Below are 15167 nucleotides of genomic sequence, written 5' to 3' on the forward strand. Positions count from 1 at the left end.
ACACGCGGACGTCTGGTTCCGTCTTCACCTCGGCGTGCAGAGTGTGCGTGACTGTGCCGGTGCTGCTGAGTTTACACCCGCTGTGCGTAGTTCAAAGGAAAGCACGGAGGAGCAGAGGCGTTGGGCCTGTAATCCCTTACCGTGTGTTGTCATTTTTAACAGCGTTGATGATAAACTTTACAGCTCCTAACACTGGAATAGTTGGCTTCAGGCTCTTTCACGTGCGGGCTGTGAACCGCATCCATTACCACTGAAGCCTGGTTTGTGGCCGTTTCTTCCCTTGCTAGAAACTAGACTGAGGTTTTCTTTTTTATTAAGTTGTAACGTTAGAATTTACTCTCCCCCCCAGGAGAGGAAGAATTAATCCTGCTGTGCAATTTGCTTCGGTACTATTGCCTCAAAGTGACTCAGTTTAAACGCAGCGGTACAGTTTGTAGACGTTACCTGGGCGTTCCTCTGGCAGTTTATTTGTATCGGGAGCAGAGATGGAGCCGTGTGTGTCCGGGGAGGGTTCCTGAACCGGCAGCGAGCCTGCTCGCGTTGATAGCAGCAGCACGCAGCTCAAAGGCGGGGAGAAGTCCAAGCTGTTCTTACTGCCACGGCAAGAACAGACACCCGGGAGCGTCTGTAGGAGCTGAGGTCTCGGGGTGTTCTGAGTGGAGGGTCCTTTGACGGCTTTAGCAGTGGGCGTGCTGGTAACTGGAGAAGAGACAAAACGTAGACCCCCAACTGTTTAATCTACAGCTAATTTAGCTTTATTTATTTGTGCACTTCTGGCCCGACGTGCGCGTTCTCGGCAGAAACAGAACGTGTTTCTTTTGCACTGATGTACAGAGTTCATGATCTCAGCACTTCAGCACAGCGGACTGACTTTGCGTCAGCAGTGGTAGCCCTTGCTGTAGATAAAAAATTGTATGGTTTAGCGTAACGCCGAGTGTTATAAATCTATGCGTGGAAAAGGACATTCACTGCAACTACCAACTTGCTTGTAAAATGGATAGGGTGGGGAGGGGGAAGCAGTGGGAGATTCTTGCCTTATGAACACTGTGAATTCGCTAATTGATCAGCAACACCTGAAAAATGTAAAGCTTTTAATTAAAAACATTAAAAAAAAGTCTTTGACACTGTTGGCTTGCTTTCAATACGGAGTGGAGGAGGCTTTGAGAAGGACACAGGCACGTACTGCCAGAGAAGCCGTTACAAGAGGCAGGTCAAGGTCTGACCGCTTTGCTTTTTGACAGCCCTAAGCTCAAGGTCTGCAGTAACCGGGTGAGGGTTATCTTTGAAGAGGGTCCGGGCAAGGTTTCAGTCTGGGCTAGATGCAGTAACCAGCTCCATCTGTTTGTATTTACTCTGAAGGAACAAAGCAATGCGGCAGCTTTGTTTTCAGTTTTCGTCCACTTAACTCTACTTTCTGCACAGTCCTTCTTCCTCACATAGCAGTAACTGGAAAAAGGAGAAATATTTAAGTGATTCAATAATGTGATTCTTAAGTTCGTATTCACTTGCAGCTGTCATAAGAAGAGATTCCGCATCTGCCAGCGTCCCTTCCCCTCGAGTTCAGGTACAACTGCAAATCCTCCCACTACTGCCTTCCCCTCCCCATATGCACTGTAACTCCAGGAAAGCTGATATTCGGATTAAACAGACCAAAACAGAGTTATTCATTCCGTAGTTTTTCTGTAAATAAGTCTGAAAACACCCATATGTAAAAATACAGATCGCAAGACAGGCACACGTCATCTCCAGTAACAAAAGACCAAATCTGTTTCACATCCATCTGCCTTCTGACAAGGCATCGTAATACGCTGCCTTAAACCAGATGTGGTTTTACTAACCTCTTGGATTGTTCTGGTAAACTACTTGTAATGATTACATCTCACAGCCGCCTTCTATTAACTTCTGTAAAGTAACACCTTTCAGAGACACCAAGGACTTTGTCCTTCGTTGGAAAGAAAGTCGGCAATAAATTCTTACTTGAAACACCGTAAAAAATTGTTTTCTCTGAGTTTAAGGCTACTATCCATCAGTGACCGGCTGTTGAGGATGGGGTAGATGTGGCAATTCTGTGACTCTCTCTGCTATATATTTAGGGAGAGAAAGAGAGATGTAATCGCCCACAGTTATAGACAACTGTTGAAATTAAAGGGGGGGGGGGGGAAATCACTGTAGCTTTTTCTTCTTCAACATTCATTCAAGTCACATTTCAGCAGGCAGTACAACAGCCCCAGAGAAGATGCTTCTCACGTGATCCCAGGCTGCTGGTACCCACCCCCTCCGACAGGGCAAAGCTACTGCAGCTGGACCTCAAGGGCACCCCGTCAGGGGCAGTGAAATGGAAAAACAGAGCCCAAGGTCTAACGAGACCATTTATAACTAAAGGAGGATGTCCCGACAGAGACACCCATGAAACTCAGTGCTGTGAAAATACAGCAAGGCCTGGACGAGTAATACTGTCACGTAGCATAAAGCTCATCTCGGTGAGGCTACAGTCTACTGCAAGCCAAATCCTTCAGTGCCTTAAATCCATCAGTTCTGGCAGGCATAGGGTTGTAAAGGGAGTGCAGCTTTAGTCCTTAAAGACTGCCTAGAGGCTAGGATGCATTACTGCTTCTTTTGACATGTGTTTTAAGTCAGCGTTTGGTTTTTATTCACATCGCTTCAATAATTATAAAGCTGTAGGAATTAATACCGCCTGCCTATGTGCACATTACCTTCTCATCCCTAACGAGAGTCAGAAATTGCAAACTCCCAGTGATAGCACAGAACTTCAGCTGTCTTTTGAGAATCTTAAATATAACTGAGTTAAAAAGGCACCGAGTATCTGCATCTGGGCTTCGCAGCGTCAGTCTTCACCATTTGATGTTAAATCCAGTGCTTGTTTTCTCCACCGCGTGGTACTCTGTGTGCAAAGCTTTTGCAGCCTTTTCTGACTCCATGCCACCCAGCCACTGCTCATACAGTTCATTTACAGCCGGGGTCTCCTCTGGAATTTCAGTCTTGAGAGACTCATACAACCTCTCGACTTGCTGAAGCTGGTCCTTGCTGGATTCACCATCTGGTTTGATCTGACCACCTCCATTTAAACAGCCTATGTGCAACAAAGTGAGAAAACGTCACTGAGTTTAGGAAGCACTTCAGCTTTATCAGAAAAAAAAAAAACCAAACCAGCCCCAACTACAGTTAATTTACTCTGCACCTGCAAACAGTTACAGAAATGAAAACACCATTATAATCGTGGTTTACTCCCCAGTTACTTAAGAGCAGCAGGGCAGGCCGCAGCCCTAGAAGGGAGATGGTTGGCCTGGTGTGCCCCGCTGCTAATTCAGCCTGCAGCCACCTGCGGGAGAGGGCTGCCGAGGCAGGCCGGGACGCGCCAGGGAGACAGAGGTTAAGAAGGAGGCGGCAGCTCTGGCTCTCATCTTGTGCCTCCAGAAAAGGGGCCAGAACACAATCCAGGTGAGAGCAGCCTTGGGAGTCTCAACTGAAGGTAAAATAAACATCCCTGGGATACGTTCTGGGTTTGCTGTTGGGGTGGAGGTGCACTGTGAGTTGAGCTACGCAGCGTGTGGTTGCCCGAAGCAGCGTCCTGGTGCCGAGCAGCCTTCTGGGCTGGGAGTTCCTCAGACCCTCGGGGAGAAAGCAGTCGCCCAGAGTACCAAGAGGGGCAGCTCAGCATCACTTCAGGCTGGGCTCGAGCTGCCTGTGCTCTCTGCTAGCAGATTGAAAAAGAACCAGGAGGGAGAAAAAGGAGGACTTGCACAAAGTGGAAAAGGGAATAAAATAGGTAGAAGGATACTTTCTTCACCAGCCATAGCAAGCATTCTCTAAAAGCATAATGGTCAATTTTGTGTGATTTTAGAGGAAGAATCTCCTCATGTACCAAAGAGCTTAGAAAACCAGGAGGTCCTCCTTAAAAGCCCTAGTTGTGCAAATTTTGGGCAATGGGATTTAACTGTAATTACTTAAATCCTGAAGAATTACTAGTTTCTAGGTAGGAAAATACACACACAAACAACTTTGAAATTCTGATGCTGTGACTATCACAACTCAAGAGTTTGAAGGCTTTGCCACAATATTCAGGATGTGAGAAATTGCCTATTGTTCTTATATTTTAATTATAGTTTCGTATAGCTTCTTACAGCTACGGATTGTAACAGTGAAATCCCTGTGCAGTCTTACCTGATGGGCAGGCCATGACTTCAACGTAGTGATAGGGCAATTTCCCTCGTTTCAGCTTTTGCACTAAGTTTTGTATGTTTCGAAACCCATATGCCAAAGCAAACTGGAGCAGCACTGCTCCATCCTTCTCCAGTGTCACCTCCTGGAAGTCCTTGTTTCTGAGGAACAAGAGCAGAGAAAACGTCTTATCCAAATTAACTTCTATTTTAAACTTCAAAGAGCCCTGTGCTAGAACCAAGTTCTTTGTGAAATCTTATTCAAGAAAGCTGTCCTAGTTCTTTGCCACCCAAACAAAACAGATGAAGGAACCAGCTTACAGCTCCTTTTGCAGTCTTGCTTGAGGACCTGCCACCTGAACGGAGTTTGCTGAAGAACACCTGCGTTGAATAAATCCTTAAAAGCTAAGCAAATGGAGCCTAAACAAAAGTTTCATTGCAATAGGCCTTCTGAGTTGGCTTTGGCCAGCTTATACATTAGTGAGGCCACTGAGGAAACTCTTAAATTGTAGTGGGCCATAAAGCCAGGGAGCAAACCATTACTGAAGGCTTCCAGACTCCTAAGGTTTCCTAGCGGAAACACCCATTCCTGATGAAAGAGTAAGTAAATTGATTTTTATCAAGTATTTCATATTGAGACTCAGGGGTACTGTTTCTTCTGCTTCCTCGACCAGAGAATCCTAAATGTAAATATTGCTAATCAGGGATATAATTAATTACAAATGGTACATTAATATTATAACTGGGAAGCTAGAAGGAATCTCAGCCGAATGAGCCTCCATGCCCAAACTCAAGTGACTTGTTTTCTGTCTCACTGCAGCATAGTTAAAACAGAGCCCCGAAGCCCCAACACAAGACTACTTTCTGTTCTGTGCTAGCTAGACTAGGAACAAACCGACTTTATCGGTCTGACTGCAGGTGAGGAAGCTCAGATCCACGCGAGCTCTGTCTTCTAAGCTACTCTGAAAAATTGTCTGCAACTTGATACTGGGAAAATCCATCAGGCCAGAATAAAGTGTGTGGGTGGTGAAGGGGCTAGAAGTCTCCAAGGGAAAGGCTGTGTGGAGCGCTGGCTGATTTATTGCTCAGCAACTGTGGGAGTGAGAAGCCAATTCCCATGCCTTGAAGTAAAATGTTTAACATTGCAAAGAAAGTTTCAGCCCATCAGCAAGATAACAGCATGAACAGAATGCAATAAAAATAGAGCTTTCTGTAGGACTTTAAACTCCTTACTTTAAAGGTTTGTACTGAATTGTATCTACTTGAATTCCGAAGAGTTCCTTGGCTGCGTACTTGTATATGTGCTCCAAATAGCCACCAGAACCACCTCCAGAGTGGCTAGTGAGCTCCTCTTGTGCAGCACCACTAAACCTGGGGGAAAGGAAGAAAGAAGCAGTTTTAGGGGAATCTTTGATAAAACAGAACAGCCAGCACGAATGCAAAGGTCCAGGGGACTCAAAAGCAACAGAACAAGCCACAGATGAGCTCCCTTTGAGCTCCTAGCTTTTCCCTTTCTCCTGGGAACCAACTATTTATAGCTTCAGAGCCCAGCAGATTTAACCCTGTGCTGCCTAGCATCCTTTGGGTCAAGCTCAGTGGAAATACCGTCACATGCCACAACAAGGCCTGACCCACGCACTGCCAACTTAATCTTCACGTATCAAAAATACGTTAGAGTTACAAGGGCAATTACCTGACACGCATATTTTGTTAGCTCCCTGTTTAATACCTCTACAAACGTCCTGGGTTACACTTAGAAATGGGAGGAGGGAAATAATGAAGCAACGGTGGTATGGGTCTGTGCAACCGATGCTCCTCTTGGAGAACACAACCTAGCAGAAGTCCTGTCCCAGTCAAGGGACATCTCACCAGTGCTAAAGCTTTTCTGCAACATCAACAAAAGCAGAGTTCATTATTGAAAGCTCTAGTTCCGTGTTACAACACTTTTTTTTTTAAACCAGCTACTTTAGATGTGGTTGCTGGGATGTGAGAGAACACTTCTGGGAGGTATCAGTGCTATGATCACAAGCACAGGGAGATGAAATCCGTGTTGCTGTGGTTTCATGTGCTTAAAAGTTACGTAACAAAGGTGAACAAACCGAACGACGCCAGGACGTTTGCTCCATACGCGGCTGTCCTCAGCGGGATCCTGGTTCAAGTTCAACACATTTTTGGTGTTGAACAACTACGTTAACCTAAGTTCTGTAATTCTAGTTCTGCACAAATAATTCCATCTCACTGACATGCCAAAACATAACCAACTATTCAGAGGTCAAGATAATGTTTCTTGGGAATAGCTCACCAGATGGAAGCCACAACAATAGCTTTTGTTATGAGAGAATAACAAGATGAGGGATCTGCTTATAAGCACTCATCAGGCAGTGACACTTGCGTTCTCCTACTAACAGCTGCAGAAGGGAAAACACTTGAATTCGGGCCAGTTTCAAGTCAAGTCGAAGATGTTGCCTCTTGCAGATAAAAACCTTAGCTTTGGAAGAACTGCAGAAGGCAACACTTTAGCCTGCAATCACCCTCAGAAACTATTTTTAATTTGATCTTGTTTACAGGAACTGAGCTGCATTAACAAAATGTTTCAGTGTGTCTGGCCTCACGTACTGCTACTCTCTTAAAATGAGGCTGCCAGTAAGCTTCAGTGCTGGCCTGGAGCAAATGGTTATACCGGCAAAAGTCCTGGGATTTCTGGCGCTTTATCTCATTTTTGCTGCCAAATGAATAACCTCTTAATGGGCTTTTCCACGTGCTGGAGGATAAAGCAGAACAACAGCCATTGGGCTGCTTATGTCAACGCTCCAAGTTCTGAGGAATCCGTGCTGTTTGTAACCAGTCAATTTACTGAGTATGTTAAAGCTAGCGAAAGGTTATAGAGGCACTTTATCACCACAAGCATGAGGCCCAGTGCTCAGAATGTACTCCTAAGAAGTTGGCCAGAGATTTTTATCAAGTAATTAGACATTCACTTCTATGTTATAACTGACACTTCCATAATGTCGTTTCCTAAGGGAACCCAAACACTTCAGAATCTTTTTTTCTTCTAATTTTCTATTAATTTCTATTCTAAAGAAAATACTTCTATTTTCTTTCTAATTTTCTGTTAGTGGTGTAACAATAAAGCAAGTAGAACAGAAGTACTCGTTTACATGGGCAACTTTTGAAGTTGTACTTTTGGGACTGAACCATGCAGACATTTATTTAGCTGAGGATACTTTTCTTGATGAAAGCAATCTGTGCATACGCTATGTCAGAAAAAGACACTTAATCCTGGAAAAAGTGTGCATAAATAGATCTGTGCTAGTGAATGTATTATGTGAAACCTATACCTACCGAGCCACTGAAATGGAGCAGAAGGAAACCGAGGCTCTGGGCATGCATGTTATTTTAAAACTCTTTTTTAAAATTAAGTATCCCTTACAGGAAAGGCATTGGACAGCAATAGACCATCTCTATCTCACGTTCTCCTTCTTTACAGAAGCAGAGAAGTGACCAATGTTTAAAACAATTAAAACTAATCTAGGAAACAGCTGCATGTAAGGACACTTCCCTTCATAGCTCTGTGAGCAAACATGTGCTGAAGAGACAATTCTTGAGCAAAGGCTGCTAATGGCACTTGGTTGTACTAGAAAGACTTGAAGCCTGTTTAGAAATAAACCACATTTCAAAACAAGAGTGTCACATCTGCAAGGGGTACAGCAGAAAACAGACTAGCGTCGCATTCTAATCACGTGCTAGATGCTGCCTATTTGGGGTATCAAAATCTCTCCTAAAAACTGAAGAGAGCCTGAGCAGAAAATTTTTTAGTCATATACTTAATCATTTTTTATAATTCTTAAAGGCTGCCACACACGTAGCCTTTCTGTTTATTCACATGCAAAGTGCTACAAAGACATTTCTTTTAAACTGAAGAAGAGAATGCTTTGGTTTAGCGTTCGGTGCGGAACCACCATTGCATGTCAATTTAGACGAGTCAAATGTGATTTTAATGTTTCCGTAGTCACTTAGATCTCTGTGCAGTTGTCACTTAACCAGATGTTACTTTTCAGTTGAAGCAACTAAAATCTCATCTGGTTTGCACATGTTTTAGGTCTCATTTTTTTACAAATAAAGACTCCCAGAGATTAGCTGAGTGACCTAAATATTCCTTATTTACGCTTTAATTCTGGAATCCTTACAGTAGCTCTGACAACTAGGAACAGATACAAGCAAAGTGAGTACTGTGCAGTAACAGGCTTTCTTTTAGCAAACTCTTTTATCACTGATCTAGATTCTTTCACTTTTCAAAGTTTGCAGGTCGATTTTTGCGGGATTCCACCAGCTATACTGTGAGTAACAGTAATTGAAGTAAATGACTGTCATGCAATTTGTACTTCTCTGCACAATTATTTTGCCATTATAGTCTTACTGAGCTAATTCTAGCAATCCTGCGGGTTTACGGTGAGAGCTACTAATCCTTGGACTACTAAAATCTAGAACAAATAGTTACAGATTCTCCAAAAGCGGAAATTCATCATATTCTGTAGATTAAATTTTTTAATGCACAATCGTACCGATTCAAGTGACACAAGAAAACAAATCAAATGCAAACACATGCAGCCTTGTGTAGAACAGTAGTGGAAAGGCAAATTCTGTTGAAGAACTCTATAAATACTGGATGAAAAAGAACATGACTGAAGATGCAAATGAGATTTTGTTCTTACACGGTATCCAAAGGAGCAGGATCTACATCTGATAGAGATACTCCTTCTTGTTCCAACAACTTTAGCACTTCTCCTAAAACAGAACCGCAGATATAAAAAGTTATTTTGGGGATAAAGGAAAACAAAATGCACAGATAAGTACATAAGACTGCATCTGCAATCTTTACCAGGACATGATTTGCATTATTAAAATGTAATTATACAGCAATATCCATATACTACATCCTCTAACAGAGACAAAGGGTTATTAAAACTGGGCAACGCCTTGCTCTGAGGCTTACAGAAATTAGCTGGACTACCTCTGGCTCTGCTTACCTGTGGTGATTACACAGTCCACATCACGCGTTTGGTACTCTTGGTTGAAAAAGTCTGGCCTTGAAGCCTCTAGCTTTTTGTCATAACAGGGCATTACTGTCACATGGTATATCTGGTCAGGCGTTAAGTGCTGGAAGAAAGACAAAGCGGCGCAGTTGGATTGGCCAATATCAAACCTATCTTGAGAGAGATGTTTTCCAGGTAAAAATGAGAATGATGAAACTAATGCCACCATGCCTCTGGAAACACTCTCCACTATTACTGAACTTTTTTATATAGATATATATGTATGTACACACACACACACTTACATATACACTAAATTATTTCTCTCACAGAACCCGATTTTAGTTTGTAGCAAGTGTCAGCAGTATGGTCTTTTACAGGTTTCCCCCAGCTTCTTTTGCTAGTGCAGATGATCCAAACAAAGTCAGTCAGTGAAATCCTAATTGTGCAGTTAGAATATGCTTCCTCCACGCTACTGAAACCCCAGCCCCTGCATCAGCAACTAAGAAATGATCAGGCGTCAGACAAAAACCTCACGACCATCCAAGAAATAAGTACAGGCCAAGGAAACAAGTCATTGACTCAAGGCCATTGTTTCAGTATCTTGTGCCAAATATTCTTAGTAGCTGCCAAGTTTTCTAACAAGTATGCAGATGTCAGCATTTACTTAATGCAAGTGTTAAACCACTGCTCATTAATGGACAATAAATCATAAAATCAGAAGTGGTGCTTAAGTTTCTTACTGGACAAATCTAGGCTATAAGTACAACTCTAGTCTTTAAATATCAAATTTACATTTGGAAAGATTCCAAAGGTTAAAGACTGAGAACAGAACTAAGTCAAACTGAAACAGAACATTAAGTTGGGAACGAGCAAGTAATTTTTAGACAAGACATGATCTGCACGTATGCACTGACTGAAGTTTTGTCTCAGGATAATTTATTTTAAGTTATTCACCAACTTTAAACAACATGAAAATACCACACACAGACACGATGGGAGCAAAAGGACACTGAAAAATAAGTTTCTCTAGCCTTCCCAAATAACACACAGAGGTTTTAAGTAGTCCATGCAGCATGAGCTTAGTGCCACTGCCCTAGTTGCTAACTTCTCATTAGATAAAACCGAAGTGAGAAAGATGCTGCCTTTGCTGGCTTCTGCAAGATAATTTTTACCTTTAAACTCTAATGTATAACATGTAGCAAAATAAAAATATATCAGCTTAAAGTGTTCCATTTTAGCAGTTTGCCATTAAGCACAGTATACTTCAGACCCTTACCTGCTGTTCTGCAAAATGGTCCTTGACCAAGGAGCCCATGACCTGCTGGGGAGACTTGGTGGTACTGATATAAGGAATGATGAAACTGCCGTGGGTTTTCTCTGCATAGCAGATCCAACCTATAAAAGTGTAATTAGCAAATTAAATTAAAAATAACAAGCACCCCTTCACCCTGCTCACCCTCCCCCCCAACCCCAGGCTTAGTACCCATTAACAACCATTTTCAGCCTCACTTCAGCACAAAAAGCGAAGGAAGTGTAACACAGGATTCATTTTAGAGAGCTCATTAGGTAATTTTACAGCTCATTACTGCTATTAACACCAAGATCTCTTTGTATTGTGAAGAGAGTAATCCTCTAAGTAAATTTATCCATTTAAACTTTTCTGACTAGCTTTCTGAATTTTTGTTCTAGTGTACTCAGTATGCCATTTTATTATTTCCATAACTAATCTAATACCATACCTGGACAGGCAGAAGCTAGCATTGGCAAAGCCTTTTTGTCTTCAGATTGCTTTCGAAAGCGTTTTACAAACTCTTGTTGGCTCTCCAATAGGCTGAAGTTTCTTGAGAAAGTTGTATCAAATACATAGTGCACACCTAGGCAGTACAGCATCTGTGTTAAAATTCACAAGAAAGATGCGGCAAACTACAACAAAAAGCCTCCACTCAAACCAGACTGAAACTTATTTAGGTCTTATTTACAGGTATCAATCTCTGCAGTTGAGAGTGAACCTTTTTCCCTAGCACGTCAGCACAATTAAGATGAGCAAAAGTGACAGGAGGACTGCAAATCATTTAAAGTTCCTTCCTTCCATCACTCCAAGTTTATTTTGCGACTGAAGTTGTAGACAGTTTGCATTTTACCTAATGCCAGTTACGAAACATTATGAGTCTGCGGGGAGGTTAAATCACATCAACCTTGTGCGCTCATAACAGTTATGCTTAACATACACCCCAGCAGTCCCCTCTGTGACTAACAGAACGCAATACCACACTTGCCTAAACTCTTTAAGAATGAGGTCAACTTCTTCGCTGTTTCCAGAACATCCATTTTACATCTTGCAGCTAGTGAAGCTCTGGATTGTGGCGAAACAGAAACCACCACCAATTTCTGTTCATTGGGAGCCGCAGTCTTTGAAAAAACCAAACAAACACCACTGTTCAGACAGTATTAATACGGCACATGCATTACTTTCAGCACGCTAGAACATCAGAAAGTATCTCTCAGCTTAACTCTGAAGTCAGTAACTTACTACGTTAAAGGTCCTTTCCAAATCCATTACTTTTTAAAAATCGGAAAAAACACAACAGTGCACGGAGAATGTCCTCAGATCCTTCAGATCACCGAAACTAGTTTTTATGTGCACTGTTTCCACGCACGCTTCTGCAGATGCATCATACCAATCTATTAAGTCTTTCAAACTCTGCAGCCTACCTAGCCATGACTTGTCACCTACCTTGTTAAAAGTTAGCATTTTGCAGAGCTCTTCGTGGCTCTGTTGAGTGATTAAAACACTCTCTGCTGATGTAATGCAGCCACTACACGCTAAACAGTCATTCAGAGTAATTTTAGCCTTTTCCAGTTTTTGTGCTCCTCCATCCTAGAAAGAAACAGATTAGACTCAGTTCTGATCACAGTGTAGAATTAGGTAGCAGTTTTCCCACCTTTACTATATTTAGTAACAAAGATGTTGCCCTTTTTATGCTCTTGGTTTATCGTCAAAAGAAAGTATCTTTTATTTTTAGTAAGATGAGGAGGAAGACAAGTATCTTTGAAGTTTGCTGTTTTTAAAAGGATTATTTGGCACACAGATGCAAATATGCTGAGGAACTTCGGGAAAATTTTAGCAAGACCAAGAACATTCATCAAACACAGAACAGCTGTTTAGGCCCCAATTACTTGTGCTATCTCATGGGCCGATATTGCTCCAAAACATGGAAATTATACTTTCCCAGAAAGAAATAGGGTCTGTGTTGCTTGTTTTTTCAACTTGGGGGTGGCTGAAGACTGGGTTAGCATGGCTAACATGCTACAGATTGCAGCTGCTCTTTCAACCACAAAACTGTAGACCACAGGGATCCCAAGCCTTTAAGCACCAGTGTCCAGTGTGCACTGAATATTATGCTGGCGAAAGCACGCCAGCTTTGTCACCCCTGTCAGATGCTGCTGGTGTTATTGAATAGTACTGGACTGTTTCCTCACAGGAACCTGAATTTCACTCCTTCTAAACAGACTGTGTAACCAGACTACAAGCTCGCTAGCATTTTTAATTGATACTGAGTGTTCTGCAATCTTTCTGTGTGCAAAACTTACATGGACACTGATGGGAGAACTGTATGGCAGCATATCAAAGTCAGTGTGTGGCTTGCCACTGGAAGGAAGTATTTTTCATAATATTTGACCTGAATAAGTCAGTTTTCCCACGAGACTCTCCTCTTAAACTTCACTTCTCAATAAAGTCAGAAACAGACCGAGCAATTAGGTACTACTAAATTAAAATTTTAAAATAAGAAACCAGACTTCTTTGGAAGTGCTGTATCCCCCTTTTTTAAGTCAAAAGGTCATCATCTGCTTAAAGTGAAAAGTACCGTTTCTAGATGAATTCCCAGCTTGGTTAACTAAGAAATGCTAACCTTTTCTGTGTAAAGAGGAAAATAATTCTCCGAAACTGGGCATTAATTTTGTAAGCAGGAGGCTTATGAATGCTGCAGGCTATTTAAGAAATAATTTGAAATATTATTAAAAAAATCAGAGCAAAATTTAAGAGTATCTATTTGAAACTCTTTACGAGTGACCTCTCCTGCTGTATGACATAATGCAATAAAAAAAGAAATTGTCTCAAATAATCTACGAATTGCTAATACTTAAGTACTGAGGGCAAAACAGACTTCTCAGCTTATCTGCTCTTATACTGAAAATCATCACTAATTAATGTCAGTGTTTCAGAGCATAAAAGATTGACACAAAATCAGAATTACTGCTTATAAAACCAGATAAGTAAAAACTTGGACTTTGGAAAAAAGATACGAGAATGCTGACAGCAATAGTGACACTTTTCTAACATCTTGGTCCGCTCTGAGGCATTAAATAGCTGTGGACTATTCAAACACTTAACAATACACCCACGTTTTCTGGATATTTTACACAATAATGAAGAAAAATCACACATACCTGATTGATCTGAAAATAGCTTCCATCTGCTTCAATTCTGATCTTAGCTGCTGCTTTTCCGGGCTTTTTTTCCACTTTTACAGGTTTGATACATTCCTGAAAGAGAAATAAAGCCCGAAAGTGAGGAGATGAGGTAGATTTAATAGAAACTAGAATGATCAAACCCAAACACTAGTTCTAGAGTGAGTGCCGCTTACTCTCCCTTAAGCTATGCTGGATTTACTTACAGCGTCTATAACCACCAAGGGAAAACGTAAAAGCACGAACTGCTTACCCCTTTTTTACAGAAGGAACACTTTTCCAGCATCATACCAAAAACAGAGGACAATTTTGCTGTTCTTTCTGAAGAACACAGCCGTGTTTTATGGCGCCTTGAAAAGCACAGAGGCTTGCCTGCACAGCCCTCCTCTCTAAAATCTTACAGATGATCGTGCATTCTTCATTGCAAATTTTAACCGATGGAGGCGTGGTCACTACAGTCAACATGTGGCTAGTGCCAATGAAGTTTCATTTAATGTCGAAAGGACTCTGACGACCTCAGATGGACTGCTTCCAGTTTTCTGTATTGTTCTGTGATGAAGTCTCAAGGGTGTTTTTGCATTTTGTGCCATTTTTATTGTTTAGGCACCTTATGACTCCTTGTCCTACTTCTACAGCTATTTTTCTCTTCGCCTTTTGCCACCCTTGCTCTGCCAACATTTTCCGTCCCCCCCCTCCCCAAATTAATCCAGCTTTACTACATTTTGCAAGATTCGGAGACTAGCAGAACAAGTCATTACGATTTTTCAGTTATGCTCACTGAATAAAACAACCATCTCTACTTCAAACAGAAAAGCGCGTCGCGTTATTTACATGAAAGACTTCACTAGGCAACCCAAGTACTGCAAGGAGAGCTAAGGGGGTTTGCTATGCCCCATTCCACTGCTCTCATTTCAGGATAGCTTTTCTGCTGTACTTGTCAGCAAATATGTCCAGGATTACTGTTTTGTACTTTTGCTAGTGCTTGAAGACTCCAAAAGGAGTAGTCTTGACCCGTCCTTGCTGCTCACTCCCACCTCTCTGCCACCCGCTCCTGTACACTGGCATGAGCGTCTGTGCGGTTGAGTAGTGTGCAAGGAAACTTGTTTAGGCTTAAGCTTTTTTTTTGGGGGGGGATGTAGGTTAACACTTAATAGGGCAGTTTCCAGATTGGGGTGGGAATGACCGACTGGCTGCTGGGCCAAGATTTCTCTCTTTAGCTGCTTGCAGAGGCTTGCACCGATCAGCGTTGCTGCCCTCTCTGCTCCCTGCGCACTGCCTGGAGGAGACACCGAGGGATCTCCGTGTTTTTTGCCTTCCACCTTTTTATTTAACAGCACCCGAAGGACGTCCGAAAGGCAGCCGGCCTCGGCCCCTTTGCCCCCGTGCGCGCTGGGGCGCCTCCCTCACGCTGCCAGGCCGAGGGGCCCTGCCCAAGCCGAGAGCTGTCTTCCACCTCCCCTCGGCGCCATCTTCTCACCCTCCC

The 15167-nt window shown here is 42.4% G+C and overlaps 1 protein-coding gene across 2 annotated transcripts; it reads right to left on the reverse strand.

Annotated features, from left to right (window-relative positions):
• Positions 1 to 738: 738 nt before the first annotated feature.
• Positions 739 to 13973, reverse strand: NARFL (nuclear prelamin A recognition factor-like). Of its 2 annotated transcripts, XR_663850.1 has the most exons (12): positions 13938 to 13973; positions 13664 to 13759; positions 11949 to 12092; positions 11491 to 11623; positions 10954 to 11088; positions 10491 to 10609; positions 9206 to 9335; positions 8891 to 8963; positions 5412 to 5549; positions 4183 to 4340; positions 2715 to 3091; positions 739 to 1446 (listed from the first exon to the last, which is right to left on the reverse strand). XR_663850.1 is itself a non-coding variant. In XM_009329385.1 (11 exons), the coding sequence occupies exons 1-11, from the start codon at positions 13971 to 13973 to the stop codon at positions 2853 to 2855; spliced, it is 1401 nt and encodes a 466-aa protein (XP_009327660.1). In that variant the 3' UTR covers positions 1664 to 2852. The 2 variants fall into 2 exon arrangements, 1 of the variants encoding a protein (XP_009327660.1); XM_009329385.1 differs by lacking the exon at positions 739 to 1446 and having other exon boundaries at positions 1664 to 3091.
• Positions 13974 to 15167: the final 1194 nt, after the last annotated feature.

Source organism: Pygoscelis adeliae, unplaced genomic scaffold (genome assembly GCF_000699105.1).
Source record: "Pygoscelis adeliae isolate BGI_AS28 unplaced genomic scaffold, ASM69910v1 Scaffold467, whole genome shotgun sequence".
NCBI classification, from domain to species: domain Eukaryota; kingdom Metazoa; phylum Chordata; class Aves; order Sphenisciformes; family Spheniscidae; genus Pygoscelis; species Pygoscelis adeliae.

Bases quoted from the DNA above. Each gene is read 5' to 3' on its own strand.
- NARFL (XM_009329385.1), bottom strand. From the start codon at position 13,973: ATGATGCTGGAAAAGTGTTCCTTCTGTAAAAAAGGG. The intron at 11,089-11,490 runs GCAAGTGTGGTA...TGTACTGCCTAG, and splicing joins CTCATTCTTAAAGAGTTTAG to GTGTGCACTATGTATTTGAT. The intron at 9,336-10,490 runs GTAAGGGTCTGA...TCTTTCTTCCAG, and splicing joins ACCATTTTGCAGAACAGCAG to CACTTAACGCCTGACCAGAT.